General features: G+C 40.8%; 1 protein-coding gene across 2 annotated transcripts in view; it reads right to left on the minus strand.

The window, feature by feature from the left end:
* Positions 1–21659, minus strand: part of LOC112246818 (glutamyl aminopeptidase) — a 30461-nt gene that overhangs the window by 7374 nt on the left and 1428 nt on the right. For both annotated transcript variants that reach the window (XM_024415370.2, XM_024415369.2), the window contains exons 2-14: positions 15671–15812; positions 14946–15080; positions 12988–13108; positions 12723–12877; positions 6741–6854; positions 6498–6632; positions 6332–6397; positions 6041–6106; positions 5747–5907; positions 5544–5626; positions 5292–5428; positions 5126–5181; positions 4870–5020 (exon numbers count right to left, since the gene is read on the minus strand). In XM_024415370.2, the coding sequence (XP_024271138.1) occupies positions 4870–5020; positions 5126–5181; positions 5292–5428; positions 5544–5626; positions 5747–5907; positions 6041–6106; positions 6332–6397; positions 6498–6632; positions 6741–6854; positions 12723–12877; positions 12988–13108; positions 14946–15080; positions 15671–15812 (1522 nt within the window). The remainder of the gene's footprint in view (positions 1–4869; positions 5021–5125; positions 5182–5291; positions 5429–5543; positions 5627–5746; positions 5908–6040; positions 6107–6331; positions 6398–6497; positions 6633–6740; positions 6855–12722; positions 12878–12987; positions 13109–14945; positions 15081–15670; positions 15813–21659) is intronic.

The following is a 21659-nucleotide window of genomic DNA, read 5'->3' on the forward strand; positions in this document are numbered from 1 at the left end:
TAAAATGGTGTCATGACTTTAGAAGCTTCTGATAGGCTAATTGACATCATTTGAGACAATTGGAGGAGTACCTGTGGATGTATTTCAAGGCCTACCTTCGAACTCAGTGCCTCTTTGCTTGACATCATGGGAAAATCAAAAGAAATCAGCCAAGACCTCAGAAAAAAACATTGTAGACCTCTACAAGTCTGATTTATCCTTGGGAGCCATTTCCAAATTCCTGAAGGTACCACATTCATCTGTACAAACAATAGTATGCAAGTATGAACACCATGGGACCACGCAGCCGTCATACCGCTCAGGAAGAAGACGCGTTCTGTCTCCTAGAGATGAACGTACTTTGGTGCGAAAAGTGCAAATCAATCCCAGAACAACAGCAAAAGACCTTGTGAAGATGCTGGAGGAAACCGGTACCAAAGTATCTTTATCCACAGTAAAACAAGTCCTACATCGACATAACCGGAGAGGCCGCTCAGCAAGGAAGAAGCCACTGCTCCAAAACCTGCATAAAAAAGCCAGACTACGGTTTGCAACTGCACATGGGGACAAAGATGGTACTTTTTGGAGAAATGTCCTCTGGTGTGATGAAACAAAAATACAACTGTTTGACCATAATGACCATTGTTATGTTTGGAGGAATAAGGGGGTGACTTGCAAGCCGAAGAACACTATCAGAAAACACCAGAAAATTTTTGGGCAGAACTGAAAAAGCGTGTGCGAGCAAGGAGCCTACAAACCTGACTCAGTTACACCAGCTCTGTCAGGAGGAATGGGCCAAAATTCACCCAACTTATTGTTGCAAGTTTGTGGAAGGCTACCTGAAACGTTTGATCTGAGTTAAACCATTTAAAAGGCAATGCTACCAAATACTAAATTAGTGTATGTAAACTTCTGACCCACGGGGAATGTGATGAAATAAATAAAAGCTGAAATAAATGTATATTATTCTGGCATTTCACATTCTTAAAATAAAGTGGTGATCCTAACTGACCTGAGACAGGGCATTTTTACTAGGATTAAATGTCAGGAATTGTGAAAAACTGAGTATAAATGTATTTGGCTAAGGTATGTAAGCTTCCGACTTCAACTGTACCTATAAATAGTAAAACCAGAGAAACGGATCATTTTGCAGAAGTCTCATTTTTCCAGAGCTGTATATGTACAGTGCATTCAAAAAGATTGACTCCTTTTTCTACATTTTGTTGTTACAGACTTATTCAAAATGGATTAAATGCATTTTATCCTCTTCAATCTACACCCAATACCCCATATAGACAAAGCGAAAACAGATTTTTAGAAATGTTTCCTAATTTATATAAATCAAATTTCTACCTTATTTACATAAGTATTCAGACCCTTTGCTATGAGACGAAATTGAGGTCAGGTGCATCCTGTTTCCATTGATGATCCTGGAAATGTTTCTATAAACTTGAATGGAGTCCACCTGTGGTGAATTCAATTGATTTGACATGATTTGGAAAGACACAAACCTGTCTATATAAGGTCCCACAGTTGGCAGTGCATGTCACAGCAAAAATCAAGCCATAAGGTCAAAGGAATTGTCCGTAGAGCTCAAAGACAGGATTTGTGTCGAGGCACAGACCTGGCGAAGAACACAAAAAAAATCTGCAGTATTCAAGGTCCCCAAGAACACAGTAGCCTCCATCATTCTTAAATGGAAGAAATTTGGAACTACCAAGACTCTTCCTAGAGCTGGCCGCCCGGTTAAACTGGGCAATCAGTGGAGAAGGGCTTTGGTTAGTGAAGTGACCAAGAACTCGGTGGTCATTCTCACAGAGTTCCAGAGTTCCTCTGTGGAGATGAGAGAACCTTCCAGAAGGAAAACCATCTCTACAGCACTCCACCAATCAGGCCTTTATGGTAAAGTATCCAGATGTAAGCCACTCCTCAGTAAAAGGCACATGACAACCCGCTTGGATTAAAGGACTCTCAGACCATGAGAAACAAGATTCTCTGGTCTGAAACCAAGATTGAACTCTTTAGTCTGAATACCAAGCCTCACATCTGAAGGAAACCTGGCACTATCCCTACGGTGAAGCATGGTGGTGGCAGCATCATGTTGTGGGGATATTTTTTAGGGGCAGGCACTGGGAGACTAGTCAGGATAGAGGGAAAGATGAACGAAGCAAAGTACAGAGAGATCCTTGAAGAAAACCAGCACCAGAGCACTCAGCACCTGAGACTGGGTCAAAGGTTAACCTTTCAACAGGACAACGACCCTAAGCACACAGCCAAGACAACGCAGGAGTGACTTCGGGACAAGTCTCTGAATGTCCTTGAGTGGCCCAGCCAGAGCCCGGACTTGAACCCGATCAAACATCTCTGGAGAGTCCCAAAAATATCTGTGCAGCAACGCTCCCCATCCAACCTGACAGAGCTTGAGAGGATTTGCAGAGAAGAATGGGAGAAACTCCCCAAATACAGGTGTGCCAAGCTTGTAGTGTCATATCCAAAAAGACTCAAGGCTGTAATCACTGCCAAAGGTGCTTCAACAAAGTACTGAGTAGAAGGTCTGAATAATTATGTAAATGTGATATTTCAGGTTTTATTTTTTTAAATAAATGTGCATAAACAATCTTAAACCTGTTTTTTGATTGTCATTACAGGGTATTGTGTGTAGACTGAGGGAAAAACTCAATTTAATCAATTTTAGAATAAGGCTGTAACGTAACAAAGTGGAAAAAGTCAGGGTCTGAATACTTTCAGAATGCTCTGTAACTATGATGGGCAGGCCATTATTTTGGCTACCATGGCCATGCCCCCATATGATGACAATGCCCCCATCCACTGGGACAAGAGATTACTGAATGGTTTGATGAGCATAAACTATCTTAACCATATGCCATGGCTGTCTGTCACCAGATCTCAACCCAATTGAACACTTATGGGAGATTCTGGAGCGGTGTCTGAGACAGCGTTTTTCACCACCATCAACAAAACACCAAATTATGGGATTTCTCGTGGAAGAATGTTGTTACATCTAGAGGTCAACCGATTAAATCGGAATGGCCGATTAATTAGGGCCAATTTCAAGTTTTCATAACAATCGGAAATCGGTACTTTTGGACACCGATTTGGACAAAAACATTTTTTTCCACCTTTATTTAATCTTTATTTAACTAGGCAAGTCAGTTAAGAACACATTCTTATTTTCAATGACGGCCTAGGAACGGTGGGTTAACTGCCTCGTTCAGGGGCAGAACGACAAATGTTTACCTTGTCAGCTTGGCGGATTCAATCTTGCAACCTTACAGTTAACTAGTACAACGCTCTAACCACCTGATTACATTGCACTCCACGAGGAGACTGCCTGTTACGCGAATGCAGTAAGCGAAGATAAGTTGCTAGCTAGCATTAAACTTATCTTATAAAAAACAATCAATCAATCAATCATAACCACATGGTTGATGACATTACTAGTTTATCTAGCGTGTCCTGCATTGCATATAATCGATGCGGTGCGTATCGTTGCTCCAATGTGTACCTAACCATAAACATCAATGCCTTTCTTAAAATCAATACACAGAAGTATATATTTTTAAACCTGCATATTTAGCTAAAAGAAATCCAGGTTAGCAGGCAATATTAACCAGGTGAAATTTTGTCACTTCTCTTGCGTTCATTGCACGCAGAGTCAGTGTTTGGAACACCTAATTTGACAGAATTTTACTTAATTATGACATAACATTGAAGGTTGTGCAATGTAACAGGAATATTTAGACTTATGGATGCCACCCGTTAGATAAAATATGGAACGGTTAAGTCTATGATTTGATAGAGCAGTCTGACTGAGCAGCACTTTCGTGCGTTTGCCAGCAGCTGTTTATGACGTCAATCCTATCAACTCCCGAGATTAGGCTGGTGTAACCGATGTGAAATGGCTAGCTAGTTAGCGGGGTGCGCACTAATAGCGTTTAAAACGTCACTCGCTCTGAGACTTGGAGTAGTTATTCCCCTTGCTCTGCATGGGTAACGCTGCCTTGAGGGTGGCTGTTGTCGTTGTGTTCCTGGTTCGAGCCCAGGTAGGAGCGAGGAGAGGGACGGAAGCTATACTGTTACACTGGCAATACTAAAGTGCCTATAAGAACATCCAATAGTCAAAGGGTAATGAAATACAAATGGTATAGAGAAATAGTCCTATAATTCCTATAATAACTACAACCTAAAACTTCTTACCTGGGAATATTGAAGACTCCTGTTAAAAGGAACCACCAGCTTTCATATGTTCTCATGTTCTGAGCAAGGAACTTAAACGTTAGCTTTCTTACATGGCACATATTGCACTTTTACTTTATTCTCCAACACTTTGTTTTTGCATTATTTAAACCAAATTGAACATGTTTCATTATTTATTTGAGGCTAAATTGATTTTATTGATGTATTATATTAAGTTAAAAATAAGTGTTAATTCAGTATTGTTGTAAATGTCATTATTACAAATACTTTAAAAATATATATATTATTGTACTTTTTAAAACATTTTTATTTTTTATTTTAAATCGGCCGATTAATCGGTATCGGCTTTTTTTGGTCCTCCAATAATCAGTATCGGCGTTGAAAAATTATCATCGGTCGACCTCTATTTACATCCCTTCAATAGAGTGCCAGGCACTTGTAGAATCTATGCCAAGGCACATTGAAACTGTTCTGTCTCGTGGTGCCCAATGCCCTATTTAGAAACTTTATGTTGGTGTTTCCTTTATTTTGGCAGTTACCTGTATGAGCAAACTCCCAAGATTATTATTTGGTGTGTGTTCTAGTTGGCCAGCGGAGGGCATAATTCACCTGTAAAAAAAAATATATATATATATACACTATATACAAAAATGAAGTGGAAAACAGACCCACCTGGAATTTAGGGTAAAGAACAGTGTCGTCAGACAACATGTCTCGCACATAGGCAATGGAAGAAGACACACGTTCCCAGACGATGTACTCAGTCTCATTGGTCAGGTATTTTGTCAGGTTGAATGCATTTCCATAATCGACAACATCTGCCCTGATGAGGCCGATAAGAACAAGACATTTCATCACAGTTTTCTAAAGCTCAGAGCAACTGAATTGACAGATGTACTTCAAGTGAATGTCGGTAATGTTGGTTTACCTTCCCAGAGCAAAGACATCATCTATGTAACTGCATCGGTCAGCAGCGTCAAACTCCTAGTAAAGAAAGTGTCCTGCCGATTAAGATAAGTGCAACCTATGAACTGGTAAGATTAAAACGTAATATTACCTCTGATACTATAGTAGCAGATTTGATTGATATTTACCTTGTGATTTGTTTGAAGCTGTTGACTAATGGTGCGCCACATGCTGTCATGGTGATTGACTCTGTAGAATCCGATATGGTCGTTATTGATCTTCAGGAGTCCATCCGTTGCAGGGAAATAGTCAGCTAAGACTTGCTCTAGATATTAGTGTGAGAGACAAATATCAATTTAATGAAATACATGTTGTCACCAGAGGCTGGAACTGTAATTTTAAAAAGGTCAAGAAAAGTGTTTAGACAGAAGTATCTTTACCTGGACTGGACTTGTTGAACATGATGGACATATTCTTATTACTATCCACTGAGTGCCACTTAACAGGGATGGTCCACTTGTAGCTGAAAGAAAAGCATAGCCCTTTTAGGATTTACAGGTTTATCCTAAGAAATATAGCTGACTTCCATCGGGAAATCAACCAACGATCACAAAGGGACTTAATAGTGTGTTGAATCACTGACCTGAGTGGTGAGGGTGGCTGGGTGGTATCAGCATTGGGGTCCAACAGGAATCTGCGCTGGGTGAGTTTGGTCTGAGTACTGGCAGTAGACAGGTCCAATACCGGGTAGCCCATCTGTTTGGTCCATGTGTCCATCACATCTGCCACAGGCAACCCACTCACCTGCAACCCAAAAATGTTAGTGTGTAACACACAAGTACACTAGATGTATTGAAATATTAACAATAATATCAACAATAATATCAACTTTGATATCTTGAAACTACTATGACTAAATTAGATATGACAAACATACGTTAGCAAGGGATGCCCAGAAGTTGGCTGTTATGGCATTCTGAAAATGGAAATCTTTCAAATATTTCTGTTGAAGGGAGAGAAAAACAGGTTACCATCCATAGATTTTATGATAAATAAAATGCAAGCTACGTATCTGACAGTAATCATAATTTTAATTCAACAGGGAAGTAATTGCATGTCCCTAACACTCACTATTACCAAATTATTCTGCTATTGACTGAATAGGGATCAAGAGACTTGGTGTAGGGATACTTCTTTCCACTTTACGTCAAATTAAATGGATTCTTACCCGACAACCATCTCGGAAGTTGTCTCGACCCAACCAGTCCTCTACCATCCTGAGAATTGATGCCCCCTACAGGAAGATGTTTGGAACAAATTTCAAGACAAATTTAATTGAAGTACATTTTATTTCATCCCATGTAGTAGAGTGAAACGTGGTGGTTTTAGATTACCTTGTTGTAGGATATACCATCAAACACAGAGGTAATCTCAGCCGGAGTTGACACATCCACAATGATTGGATGGGAGGTGACGAGGGCGTCGTCCACCATGACAGGTAGTACATCACTGATGATCATGATGTCACGCTGGTAAAGACAGAACGAAGTAGATGTAGAATCTATTCATAACCAGAATTGGGATTAAAACAATTCCATTTCAGATCACTCAATTCAGCATCTGTCAGATGGACTCACCATTCCCCAGAGAGGCTCAGCCTTCTCTACACCGATGTACTCAAAGAAACTGGCAAAGCCCTCATTTAGCCAAAGGTCATCCCACCAATCCATGGTCACAATGTTTCCAAACCACTGCAGGAAAATCCAACATGCAAAGTTATCTGACAGCTGAATTTATTTCAAAACAAGTGTGTATGAGTGAGAGTGTGGCAGGGTTAGGAAAATGTGGAGCCCGACATTTGCCATTTGAGAAATCTGCCAGACCCATATGCATTGGGTACGTAACCTGATTAGGGCATCCACCCACGGTGGCAAGATTTTTTCATTTGGTCCCTTATTCCTAGTACGCAATGATTACATCAAGTGTGTGACTCTACAAACTTGTTGGATGCATTCGCTGTTTGTTTTGGTTTTGCTTCAGATTATTTTGTGCCCAATAGAAATTAATGGTAAATAATGTATTGTGTAATTTTGGAGTCACTTATATTGTAAATAAGAATTTAATGTTTCTAAACACTATTACATTAATGTGGATGAATCGTGAATAATTATGAGTGAGAATGTTAGATGAACAAATATCATACCCCAAAGACATGCTAACCTCTCACCATTACAATAACAGGGGAGGTTAGCACTTTTGGGGGGGTATGATATTTATCCCTCTAACTTTCTCACTCATCATTATTCACAATTCATTCAGGATTATCCAAAGTGATGGAGTACAGAGCCAAAACAAAGAATTTGTCACTGTCCAAGTACTTTTGGCGTTCACTGTAAATACATTTTCATGCACACAAAATATCAAAACATTCAGTGTAACACTCTTTGGCTCTGCATACAATATAAAACACAAAACAAAGCTACAGGCACAAAAACAGGCACAATATGCACAAATAAACCTACAATTTCTACTGGTATTTACCAGGTATTTTGTAAATTCAAATCCTACCGAACAAGCTTTTTCACATTCACCTTAAACAATTATCTTATGACATATCCTTTTGTGTGGATTTACATGCTTGTTTTATTGCTACTGATTGAATATGACAGTGTTTTACATGTAGTTCACTACTTGCCAGTGTTGGAGAGTTGTGAACTACATGTAGTTCAACTAGTAATTAAACAACATTTTACTGTAGCTCGGTACTAGTTGAACCAAATTATAATCTTGTTAGTCTTGTCAGTAGTTAATTACTTGTTTTGGTGGTGTTGCTAACTACTGGAACTACACACTACTTGTTTTGCTCAAATAAAATATGCGTGAAGTATAAGGCAAGTATCAGACCTTCCTAATTCTCACTTGAAACATGTTTTCTGTGTTTATTAGGCTAAATTACACATTCTGTTAACATCTGACCCCAGATTGATATTTTCTTGAAATTTGTAGTCTATGACATTTCAGATTTAGATATGATAATATTTCACTAAGTGGCTTGGATGTAGTGAACCATTTTTTCAAAATAGCTTTAGTTCAGTAAACTATATTTTTCTTAAGGGTAGCTTAAGTGTAGCTTAACTTCTTCCAGTGTGAAGTAATTGGTAAACTATGATTTCAGAAAAGCTTCCCCAACAGTATTTATTACTTTATGATTTGATCACTGTCTGAACTGCACATTGTGATCATTGTGATCCAGGTTGTTTGTATCTAAGCATTTCGTATTATTCTGTATGTAACTCCGAGACACTCCATTTAGTATATGTTAAGTTTCGTATGGTATGTATTAATTTGTGGATGTCCATCCCCAATTTTGTATGATATGTTCCGAATTATAATTCATATTATGTTGTGAATTTGAAAAACGTACAATATGTTATAAATATGCAAAATGTGACGCCGATAGAGATAGTCGCCTCGCTTCAAATCCTTAGGAAACTATGTAGTATTTTTTTAAATGTATTATTTCTTGCATTGTTAGCCCAGAAAATCTTAAGAATTATTATTTACAACCATGAAGAACTATTGTATACAAGGGTGACGTCAACTTACCAACATTATGACCAGGAATACGACTTTCCCGAAGCGGATCCTTTGTTCGGACCACCACCCATGACAGTGGATCTAATCCCAGAAGCCGACCCAAAAAAACGTTGCCGCAGAAGAGGCAGACTGAGCGGCCTCCTGGTCAGGCTCCGTAGGCGTGCATACCGCACAATGCTTCAAAGTATACTACTCACCAATGTCCAGTCTCTTAACAACAAGGTAGATGAAATTAGAGCTAGGGTTGCCTTCCAGAGAGAAATCAGAGATTATAACATTCTCTGTTATACGGAAACATGGCTCTCTTGGGATACGTTGTCGGAGTTGGTTCAGCCACTGGGCTTCTTCATGCATCACACTGACAGCGATAAACACCTATCTGGGAAGAATGGCGGGGGTGTATGCTTCATGATTAACGACTCATGGTGTAATCATAACAACATACAGGAAATCAAGTCCTTCTGCTCACCCAACCTAGAATTCCTTACGGCCATATTATCTCCCAAGAGAATTCTTGTCAGTTATCGTCACAACTGTGTATAAATACCCCATCAAGCAGACTCCACAACGGCCCTCAAGGAACTTTACTGGACTCTTTTTGTAAACTGGAAACCATATATCCTGAGGCTGCATTTATTGTAGCAAAGCAAATTTGAGAACAAGGCTACCTAAATATTGATTGCAGCACTCACGCGAGCAATACAATCACTGCTACTCTAACTTCCATGATGCATACAAGGACCTCCATCTTTCTCCTCTTGCTCTTACCGTTTTATAGGCAGAAACTCAAACAGGATGTACCCGTGACTAGAACCATTCAACGCTGGTCTGACCAATCGGAATCCACGATTCAAGATAGTTTTGATCATGCGAACTGGGAAATGTTCCGGGCAGCCTCAGAGAAGAACATCGATCTATACGCTGACTCGGTGAGTGAGTTTATAAGGAAGTGCATTGGAGATGTTGTACCCACTGACTATTAAAACCTACCCTAACCAGAAACTGTGGATAGATGGCGGCATTCACGCAATTCTGAATTCTGACCATCGCATTTAACCATGGAAAGAGGAGTGGGAATATGAATGAATATAAACAGTGTAGTTATTCCCTCCGCAAGGCAATCAATCAAACAAACAAACAAAATGTCGGTATAGGGACAAAGTGGAGTCGCAATAAGAAATGAGACGTATGTGGCAGGGTCTACAGGGAATCAGACTACAAAAGGAAAACCTGCCACATCACGGACATCGACGTCTCGCTTCCAGACAAACTAAACACCGTTGCACGCTTTGAGGATAATACAGTGCCATCATCGAGGCCCGCTAACAAGGACTGCACTCCACCCCTCCTTCGTCGTGGCCGACGTGAGTAAGACATTTAAAAATGTTAACCCTTGCAAGGCTGCTGGCCTATCCCTAGCCACGTCCTCAGAGCATGCGCAGACCAGCTGGCTGGTGTGTTTACAGACATATTCAATCACTCCTTATCCCAGTCTACATTCCTCACATGTTTCAGGCAAAGATAACTAAATTACTACTGCCCCATAGCACTCACTTCTGTCATCATGAAGTGCTTTGAGAGACTAGTCAAGGATCATATCACCTCCATCTTACCTGCCACCCTAGACCCACTTCAGTTTGCATACCGCCCCAACAGGTCCACAGACGATGCAATCCCATCAGGACAAGACGAATACCAATGTAAGAATGTTGTTCATTGTCTACAGCTCAACATTTAACACCATAGTACCCTCCAAGCTCATCATTAAGCTGGAGGCCCTGGGTCTCAACCCCGCCCTGTGCAATTGGGTCCTGGACTTTCTGATGGGCCGCCCCCGGGTGGTGAATGTAGGAAGCAACATCTCCACTTCGTTGATCCTCAACACTGGGGCCCCACAACGATGCATGCTCAGACCCCTCCTGTACGCCCTGTTTACCCATGACTGCGGGGCCAAGCAAGACTTCAACTCAATCATCAAGTTTGCAGATGACACAACAGTAGTGGGCTTGATTACCAACAATGACGAGACAGCCTACAGCGAGGAGGTGAGGGCACTCAGAGTGTGGTGTCAGAAAAACAACCTCTCACTCAACATCAACAAAACAAAGGAGATGATCGTGGACTTCAGGAAACAGCAGAGGGAGCACCCCCCATCCACATCGAAGGGACAGCAGTGGAAAGCTTCAAGTTCCTCAGCGTACACATCACAGACAAACTGAAATAGTCCACCCACACAGACAGTGTGGTGAAGAAGGTGCAACAGCGCCTCTTCGACCTCAGGAGGCTGAAGAAATTTGGCTTGTCACCTAAAACCCTGACAAACTTTTACAGATGCACAATCAAGAGCATCCTGTCGGACTGCATCATTGCCTGGTACAGCAACTGCACCGCCCTCCACCGCAAGGCTATCCAGAGGGTGGTGTGGTCTGCACAACGCATCACCGGGGGCAAACCACCTGCCCTCCAAGCCACCTACAGCCCCAATGTCACAGGAAGGCCAAAACGATATTCAAGGACAACAACCACCCGAGCCACTGCCTGTTTACCCCGCTACCATCCAGAAGGCGAGGTCAGTACAGGTGCATCAATGCTGGGGCCTGAAAGACTGAAAAACAGCTTCTATCTCAAGGCCATCAGATAGGTAAACAGTAATCACTAACTCAGAGAGGCTGCTGCCTACATAGAGGCTCAGATCACTGGCCACTTTAATAAATGAATCACTAGTCACTTTAATGATGTTAACATATCTTACATTACTCATCTCATATGTATATACTGTACCTTGTACTATCTATTGCACCTTGCCTATGCCGCTTGGCCATCGCTCATCCATATATTTTTCCATCCCTTTAGATTTGTGTGTATTAGATAGTTGTTGGGGAATTGTTAGATATTACTGCACTGGGTTTGGCAGAACTAGAAGAACTAGAAGCACAAGCATTTCGCTACACTCACATTAACATCTGCTAACCATGTGTATGTGACCAATAACATTTGATACGAATTTGCAAAACATTAAACATGTTATGAATTGCAAAATGTATGATATGTCATGAATTCTAGCTAGCTCGCTAATGTTAGCTAGGCTAGGGATTAGGGTTAGGAGTTAGGTTAAATGGTTAAATGGTTAAGGTTAGGGGAAGAGTTAAGGTTAGGGGAACATAACATGCTAAGTAGTTGCAAAATAGCTACAAAGTAGTAAGTAATTTAAAAGTTGCTAATTAGCTATAATGCTGAAGTTGTCTGTGATAACTTTTGAACTCGCAAACTTTGGGTTGCTAGGCCTTGAAGTTTGGTATGTAACCATACCACATACTAGCTGGAGTGTCTCCGATTTACCTACAGAATAGCATGAAATGCTCTGAGACCAGGTTGGGTTCTAACTCTGGTTTGGTTGCAACTATGCTGATATTCACCTTCCTGTTAACAGACTATGGAAACAAGAAAACAGCAGCCAGCTCTTACTTGCCACTCAGTCCTTTAACTTTGGACAATTCATAAAACTTTATGGACAGCACCATCACCGTCTTATTGCCGAACAATAAAGAGATGATATCTTGGAAAAAGGTCTTATTGTGTTGCCTATCATAAAAGGTTTGATGGATAACTGGAGGGCTGACGTACTTCAATAGAACACTAGTATTTTCATGACCAAATTCAGGGTCAGTGTAAAACCTTTCCAAGGTATTGATTGGAACAAAGATATGGTGGTTCTCTTTTCTAAACATTGAGTTCTGCCGCTAATGGTTGCCTCATGACTTTACATCCTCATTTAGGCTTCATCATGGTGACACAATACCGTAATAAAAATCTTGGGTGATAAAGCTTTGGGTCCCTCTATGATTATAAATATTAGATCTGACTTGATTTTCCACTATAAGATGTGTTCCAGTAGTTTTCCTCTGTAACATGAATAATGAAGAACTCTGGAGCGTTCTTTAGTGATAGTGTTTCTGTTGTGGTAGTGTTTCTGTTGTGGTAGTGTTTCTGTTGTGGGAATGTTGGGGACATGAGTCTCTCACCTGGTGGACCAGCTCATGAGCGATGACACTGGCCACGCGTTGTTTGTTGTACGACGAGGACTGGTTCTCATCATAGAGGAGGTTGGCCTCCCTGTAGGTGATCAGACCCCAGTTCTCCATGGCCCCCGTGCCAAAGTCAGGGATGGCAATCTTATCTGGTAGAAGAGAAAAACATTTTATGCAACCATGTGTGTGTATAACGCATTATTCATTAATTTTATCCAGTGGTCACAACAGTTTACAGACAGAGGAGATCACAAATTACCTAGCTTTGGGATGGAGTAATTCATGTTGAAATATTCCTCAAAGTAGTCAAAAATAACCTTTGTCGTGTCCGCTGCATACTCCGCAGTCCTGATTTGTGCAGGCTGTGCATAGATTCGCAACTGGAATAAAAGGATTTGAAAGCAGGGTTGTTAAGTGTGTATACACTACAGAATGTGTAAGTGTGTTTGTGTTAACATTTAATCAAGACAGTATAATTCTTTATATTGTCCAGTAACAAACATTTGCATTGTAAAATGTCACTAACGGCTGAAAACTCAACACAAAAGACTAACAGCTGTGAGGCAGATCAGAGACCAAAGATAGATAAACTACACCATTTAAAACATTGTACTTACACTACATGAACAAAAGTATGTGGACACCTGCTCGTCGATCATCTCATTCGAAATCAAATGCATTCATATGGAGTCAGTCCCCCCCATTGCTGCTATAACAGCCTCCACTCTTCTGAGAAGGCTTTCCCATAGATGTTGGAACATTGGGCTCCCGAGTCGCGCAGTGCAAGAGGCATCACTACAGTCCCTGGTTGGAATCCAGGCTGTATCACATCCGGCCGTGATTGGGAGTCCCATAGGGCGGTGCACAATTAGCGTCGTCGTCTGGGTTTGGCCGGGGAATTTGTTCTTAATGGACTTGCCTAGTTAAACAAAGGTTAAATAAAAAAACATTGCTGCGGAGACTTCCATTCAGCCACAAGAGCATAAGTGAGGTAAGGCACTGATGTTGGGCCATTAGGCCTGGCTCGCAGTCAGCATTCCAATTCATCCCAAAGGTGTTCGATGGTGTTGAGGTCAGGGCTCTGTGCAGGTCAGTCAAGTTCTTCCACACCGATCTCGACAAACCCTTTCTATATGGACCTCGTTTTGTGCACAGGGGCATTGTCATGCTGAAACAGGAAGAGCCCGTCCCCCAAGGGGCCTAGCCCAGGCCAAACCCAAACATATGGCAGCAGATCCACAAGGTCTGCCATGAGAGGTGACTGTATAGTTCCCTTAAGGAAAAGCACCTTTAGTAAATCTGTTTTCTCTGTGAAAGTTTCCCATGTCTGGAATACACTGCCGTCAGACACACATAACTGCACCACATATCACACTTTCACAAAATGCTTGAAGACATGGCTAAAGGTCAATCAGATTTGTGAACATGGTCCCTAGCTGTGTGTTGCCGTTTTCCATGTCTGTTGTCTGTAACTTGTGAGGAGTGGAAACACTGTTGTTTTTATGAATTTTGTCTTGCTGCTTTTTGTTCTATGTCTGTATGCTATGTCTTGCTTGTCCTATGTTGCTATTGTCTATATTGTAATTGTTTTTAATAACCTGCCCAGGGACTGCGGCTGAAAATTTGCCAGCTTGCTAAAACAGGCACTTTTACTGAAACGTTGATTAAAGTGCACTGTCCCTGTAAAAATAAAATAAACTCATTATTCCTCAACCACCAAACTTTACAGTTGGCACTATGCATTGGGGCAGGTAGCATTCTCTTGGCATCTGCCAAACCCAGATTTGTCTGTCGGACTGTGTGATTCATCACTCAAGAGAGCACGTTTCCACTGCTGCAGAGTCCAATGGCTTTACACCACTCCAGCTGATGCTTGGCATTGCGCATGGTGATCAATGGCTTGTGTGCGGCTGCTCGGCTATGGAATCTTTTAATGAAGCTCCTGACGAACAGTTCATGTGCTGACGTTGCATCCAGATGCAATTTGCCAAATAGCCAAATCCACTATTTTGAAGGAGTGTCCACATACTTTTGTGAATATGTAGTGTAGCTTTTCCACCATTTAAAACATTAAACTTCACAGGCTTAAATTGTTACAACATTTACTCTCAACTGTAGACTATACAATATGATTTACAACATGTTATACAGTCAGTCTTTTCTTAGTTTAAGGTATGGAAGGACCAATGACTGCTGAGAAAAATAGCAAGTACTTACAGGAATTCCTCGGGACGAGTTCCTTTCCACAAACGTGAACTGGTGCACAGCAAAACATACCAAATAGGTACTCATTGGAACGGACCTCTGAAAGAACGTTTTGATCTTATTGCCAGGAAGCGTTTCTGGGGTGCCCTGGAAAGGAAGAGGTTCTGTGGTTTAATGAAGATGTCAGACAGCATCTTATAGTTGTGTTCTCAGTACCAAAGACCCGGAGTAGAAGATTGATGGCTCCTGCTCTTGCATTCATGACACTCACTCGCCTCTCTCTCTCTGTGTGACTCCCATTGCAGTTTCAAGAAAACTAACCGGTAACACTATATGCCACCTGTTTTGTGATACATTCAATAAGTTGTCGATACATTTATGCATTTTTATAAATTGGGTGGCTCGAGCCCTGAATGCTGATTGGCTGACACCCGTGGTATATCAGACCATATACCACAGGTATGAAAAAGCCTTTCTTTTTAGTGCTCTAACTACGTTGGTAACCAGTTTATAAAAGCATTAAGGCACCTCGGGGGTTTGTGATATATGGAAAATATACCACAGCTAAGGGCTGTATACATGCACTCCGCTTTGCATCATGCTTAAGAACAGCCCTTAGCCATGGTATATTGGCCATACACCACACCCCCTCATGCCTTATTGCTTAAATATAGAATGTTATATAAGGAGCAATTTGTAGTACTTGTGTTGATATTTTTTTAATGCATAGACTGTACCTCCATTGGCATATTGGCGAGGGCTCCATAGTCCTTGTCGTGGGTGATGGAAATATTGTAAGTGGCCTTTTTGTTCGGCTCATCAAAACAGGGGAAAGATTTGCGGGCGTCTGTTGGCTCATGGTCGGTGGCAGCAATTTTTCTTGGGAGAAAAAGAAACATGGCATGATTCCATGAACAACTAAGCCTCCCCATTTTGCTATTATGTTGTTTGCAATTAATGTTGAACTATGCAGTGTTTACTGGATTGTGGCTGTCTAAATGTACCTAACCTGTACCCCCGCACATTGACTCGGTACCAGTACCCCCTGTATATAGACTCATTGTTATTTTATGTTAATTTTTAAAAATTATATATATATTTTATTTATTTTTTAAAACTTTCTAGTAAATATTTTCTGAACTGCATTGTTGGTTAAGGGCTTGTAATAAGCATTTCACGGTAAGGTGTGAAATTGTATTCCGCGCATGTGACATTAAATTTGATTTGAAATGGTTTTTAAAATTTTTATTTCACCTTTATTTAGCCAGGTAGGCCAGTTGAGAACAAGTTCATTTACAACTGCGACCTGGCCAAAATGAAGCAAAGCAGAGCGACAAAAACAACAGAGTTACACATGGGATAAACAAACGTACAGTCAATAGCACAATAGAAAAGGTATATGTACAATGTGTACAAATGTAATAAGAGTACGAAGGTAAGGCAATAAATAGGCCATAGAGGTGAAATAATTACAATTTAGCATTAACACTGCAGTGATAGATGTGTAAGTAGAGATACTGGGGTGCAAAAGAGCAACAACAAAAAAACTATGGGGATGAAGTAGTTGGATGTGCCATTTACAGGGCTGTGTACAGGTACAGTGATCAGTAAGCTGCTCTAACAGCTGATGCTTAAAGTTGGTGAGGGAAATAAAAGTCTCCAGCTTCAGTAATTTTTGCAATTCGTTCCAGTCATTGACAGCAGAGAAATGGAAGGAAAGGCGGCCAAAGGAGGTGTTGGCTTTGGGGATGACCAGTGAAATATATCTGCTGGAGCGCGTGCTACGGGTGGGTGTTGCTTTGGAGCTGAGATAAGGCAGAGATTTACCTAGCAAAGACTTATTGATGACCTGAAGCCAGTGGGTTTGGCAATGAATATGTAACGAGAGCCAACAAGAGCATACAGGTCGCAGTGGTGGGTAGTACAGTGGGGCAAACAGTATTTAGTCAGCCACCAATTGTGCAAGTTCTCCCACTTAAAAAGATGAGAGAGGCCTGTAATTTTCATCATAGGTACACTTCAACTATGACAGACAAAATTAGAAGAAAAAAAAATCCAGAAAATCACATTGTAGGATTTTTAATGAATTTATTTGCAAATTATGGTGGAAAATAAGTATTTGGTCACCTACAAACAAGCAAGATTTCTGGCTCTCACAGACCTGTAACTTCTTCTTTAAGAGGCTACTCTGTCCTCCACTCGTTACCTGTATTAATGGCACCTGTTTGAACTTGTTATCAGTATAAAAGACACCTGTCCACAACCTCAAACAGTCACACTCCAAACTCCACTATGGCCAAGACCAAAGAGCTGTCAAAGGACACCAGAAACAAAATTGTAGACCTGCACCAGGCTGGGAAGACTGAATCTGCAATAGGTAAGCAACTTATTTTGAAGAAATCAACTGTGGGAGCAATTATTAGGAAATGGAAGACATACTGATAATCTCCCTCGATCTGGGGCTCTACGCAAGATCTCACCCCGTGGGGTCAAAATGATCACAAGAAAGGTGAGCAAAAATCCCAGAACCACACGGGGGGACCTAGTGAATGACCTGCAGAGAGCTGGGACCAAAGTAACAAAGCCTACCATCAGTAACACACTACGTCGCCAGGGACTCAAACCCTGCAGTGCCAGACGTGTCCCCCTGCTTAAGCCAGTACATGTCCAGGCCCGTCTGAAGTTTGCTAGAGAGCATTTGGATGATCCAGAAGAAGATTGGGAGAATGTCATATGGTCAGATGAAACCAAAATAGAACTTTTTGGTAAAAACTCAACTCATCGTGTTTGGAGGACAAAGAATGCTGAGTTGCATCCAAAGAACACCATACCTACTGTGAAGCATGGGGGTGGAAACATCTTGCTTTGGGGCTGTTTTTCTGCAAAGGGACCAGGACGACTGATCCGTGTAAAGGAAAGAATGAATGGGGCCATGTATCGTGAGATTTTGAGTGAAACCTCCTTCCATCAGCAAGGGCATTGAAGATGAAACGTGGCTGGGTCTTTCAGCATGACAATGATCCCAAACACACCGCCCGGGCAACGAAGGAGTGGCTTCGTAAGAAGCATTTCAAGGTTCTGGAGTGGCCTAGCCAGTCTCCAGATCTCAACCCCATAGAAAATCTTTGGAGGGAGTTGAAAGTCCGTGTTGCCAAGCAACAGCCCCAAAACATCACTGCTCTAGAGGAGATCTGCATGGAGGAAAAACATTTGACCTCTGTCATTGCCAACAAAGGGTATATAACAAAGTATTGAGATAAACTTTTGTTATTGATCAAATACTTATTTTCCACCATAATTTGCAAATAAATTCATTAAAAATCCTACAATGTGATTTTCTGGATTTTTTTCCCTCATTTTGTCTGTCATAGTTGAAGTGTACCTATGATGAAAATTACAGGCCTCTCATCTTTTTAAGTGGGAGAACTTGCACAATTGGTGGCTGACTAAATACTTTTTCCCCCACTGTATATGGGGCTTTGGTGACTAAATGGATGGCATTGTGATAGACTGCATCCAATTTTCTGAGTAGAGTGTCGGAGGCTATTTTGTAAATGACATCGTCGAACTCAAGGATCGGTAGGATAGTCAGTTTTGCGAGGATGTTTGGCAGCATGAGTGAAGGATGCTTTGTTGCGAAATAGTAAGCCGATCCTAGATTTGGATTGGGGATGCTTAATGTGAGTCTGGAATAAGAGTTTACAGTCTAACCAGACACCTAGGTATTTGTAGTTGTCCACATATTCTAAGTCAGAACCGTCCAGAGTAGTGATGCTAGTCGGGCGGGCAGCAATTGGTTGAAGAGTATGCATTTAGTTTTACTAGCATTTAAAAGCAGTTGGAGGCCACGGAAGGAGTGTTGTATAGTATTGAAGCTCGTTTGGAGGTTTGTTAACAGTGTCCAAAGAAGGGCCAAATGTATACAGAATGGTGTCGTCTGCGTGGGTGGATCAGAGAATCACCAGCAGCAAGAGCGACATCATTGATATATACAAAGAAAAGAGTCAGCCCGAGAATTGAACCTTGTGGCATCCCCATAGACTGCCAGTGGTCCGTACAACAGGCCCTCTGATTTGACACGTTTAAAAAGCAAAGAGAAAATGGACACATCATGGCCAATGCTGTAGCTTACTACACTTGTCCACCTTTCAAGTTTTACTTCCGAGACCTAAGGACTAAGGTTCTATTTGCGCAATCACAGTTTTCACATCCCAGATCTCAGAACTGTTTTGTAGTGAATTCTTCCTTCATAACCCATAAAGGTACCTGCAGTGCTGAGTATCAAAAGACATTTGTAAATACATGTTTTTAGGGGGGTGCAATCGCAAATAGAACCTTATGGCTCTGAAATGTCAATCTGGGTTCCACAATAAAGTTCTAGCTGCCACAGAATGTTACAATTATTGCAATTTTAATAGAAAAGTACAGACATTTAATGATTAAATGAAAGTGAATATCATTACTTCTTTCTAATCACATCATCAAATATACTGAACAAAAATATAAAGGAAACATGGAACAATCTAAGATTTTACTGAGTTACAGTTCAAGGAAATCAATCAATTTAAATTAATTAATTAGGCCATAATCTATGGATTTCACATGACTGGGAATACAGATACCTTAAAAAAAGGTAGGGGCATGGATCAGAAAGCCAGTCAGTATTTGGTATGACCACCATTTGCCTCAACTGTGCAACACATTTCCTTCACAGAGAGTTGATCAGGCTGTTGATTGTGGCCTGTGGATTGTTGTACCACTCCTCTTCAATAGCTATGCGAAGTTGCTGGATATTGGTGGGAACTGGAATATGCTGTCGTACACATGCGGTGATGGCGGCGGATAAATGGCCCGACAATGGACCTCAGGATCTGGTCACGGTATCTCTGTGCATTCAAATTGCCAGCGATAAAAATGTAATTGTGTTCATAGCTTATTCCTGCCCATACCATAACCCCACTGACACCACGGGGCACTCTGTTCACAACATTAACATCAGCCATACTCGTGGATGTGAGGCTGGTTGTAAGTACTGCCAAATTCTCTAAAATGACGTTGAGGTGGCTTATGGTAGAGAAATGTACAGTAAATTATCTGGCAACAACTCTGGTGACATTCCTGCAGTCAACATGCCAATTGCATGCTCCCTCAAAATAAAACATCTGTGGCATTGTGTTGTGTTACAAAACTGCACATATTAGTGGCCTTTTATTGTCCAACACAAGGTGCACCTTTGTAATGATCATGCTGTTTAATCAGCTTCTTGATATGCCACACATTTCTGGTGGATGGAGTATCTTGGCAATGGATACATGCACACCAACATGGATTTAAAAGAAATGTGTGCACAAAATTTGAGAGAAATAAGCTTTTTGGCCTTATGGAAAATTTGAGATCTTCTATTTCAGCTCATGAAACATGGGACCAAAATTTTACATGTTGCCTTTATATTTTTGTTTAGTGTATATTAATTCCTGTTCAACGTTAGATCAGATAGATAACTAGCAATATTGCTAAAGGTTAGCTCTGGATGAGTAAACTGATATTTTTTCTGGTCTCTGACACCCAGTCAGTAAACTCCTTGCTAGTTATCAATAAAATGTGGTAAGTTGGTAAGTGCACCTCCTTCCAAGGGGGTTTATGTATTAGTATAGAACAAGACAAAAACAGGAATGCTTCTCCTAAAGGTTTTAAACATGCTCTAATCATCTGTATTTATTTGTTTTTACCATGAAGAGTTTACTTTATGGTCATTCTTCTGAAAAAGTGGTGGGAAAAAAATTGAAGTAATTGAAAGAGGACCAGAACCAAGGATATGAATAATCAAGGACTAGGGACTATCAGCAATTATGTATAGTTTTGAGGGGAGTATAAATTCCAGATTGCAGAACTGTTTTGTTACGTCTTCCTCTTTCATGACTCAATAAGTATCACCTTACATACAATTATTTTTGATTGACAACTCAGCATTGTGTGATTGGATTGCAGATAAAATTGGATTTTTCACATCATAAATGGACTTTCTTTTCACATGTAAAAGGACCACCTAAAGAGCAACTCTGTGAATAACTGATTTATGACCAAAATGTCAGATATAGTCCTTTGGACTATAAGGTTCTTATTGACACACTGAAAACTACACATCATAGACGCTATCATTTGAACTTTGTATAACAGCAATTTAACAGACAATCTGTAACAGGTAATTATGGATTTTCAGATACACTCTGACCTTATCAAGGTTTAACCATGTTCGCATTTATGCTAAGAATCACTGCACTCCCTGGGAAAAATAAGTACATTTTTCCCTCAGTGGTTTCATCCCATTACACCCATGTTTGGAGTAGGTCTGTAGTGTGATATAAAGCACTTTACAGATGGTATTTTGCATTAACCATTCTAAATAGTTGCTTTTTCTTGCCACCTGTTCCAACAATTTACTTGGAATACTGGGCAGCATATCTGCCAAGATGGAAATCCCCAATGAGGGATTGTTGTACATTCCCGTCAGAATCTGCACGTCGTTATACTACAATTAATAGTAGTCATGGTGGTAGTAGTAGTAGCAGCAGCAGTTACTAGATTGAACAATATTTCTCTCTAACATTAATGGCATTTTCCAGTGAGCTGCTGGGCCTCATGTGCACTCATACACATGCATGTACGCACACACACACACACACACACACACACACACACACACACACACACACACACACACACACA

Source organism: Oncorhynchus tshawytscha, linkage group LG08 (assembly GCF_018296145.1).
Source record: "Oncorhynchus tshawytscha isolate Ot180627B linkage group LG08, Otsh_v2.0, whole genome shotgun sequence".
NCBI classification, from domain to species: Eukaryota; Metazoa; Chordata; class Actinopteri; order Salmoniformes; family Salmonidae; genus Oncorhynchus; species Oncorhynchus tshawytscha.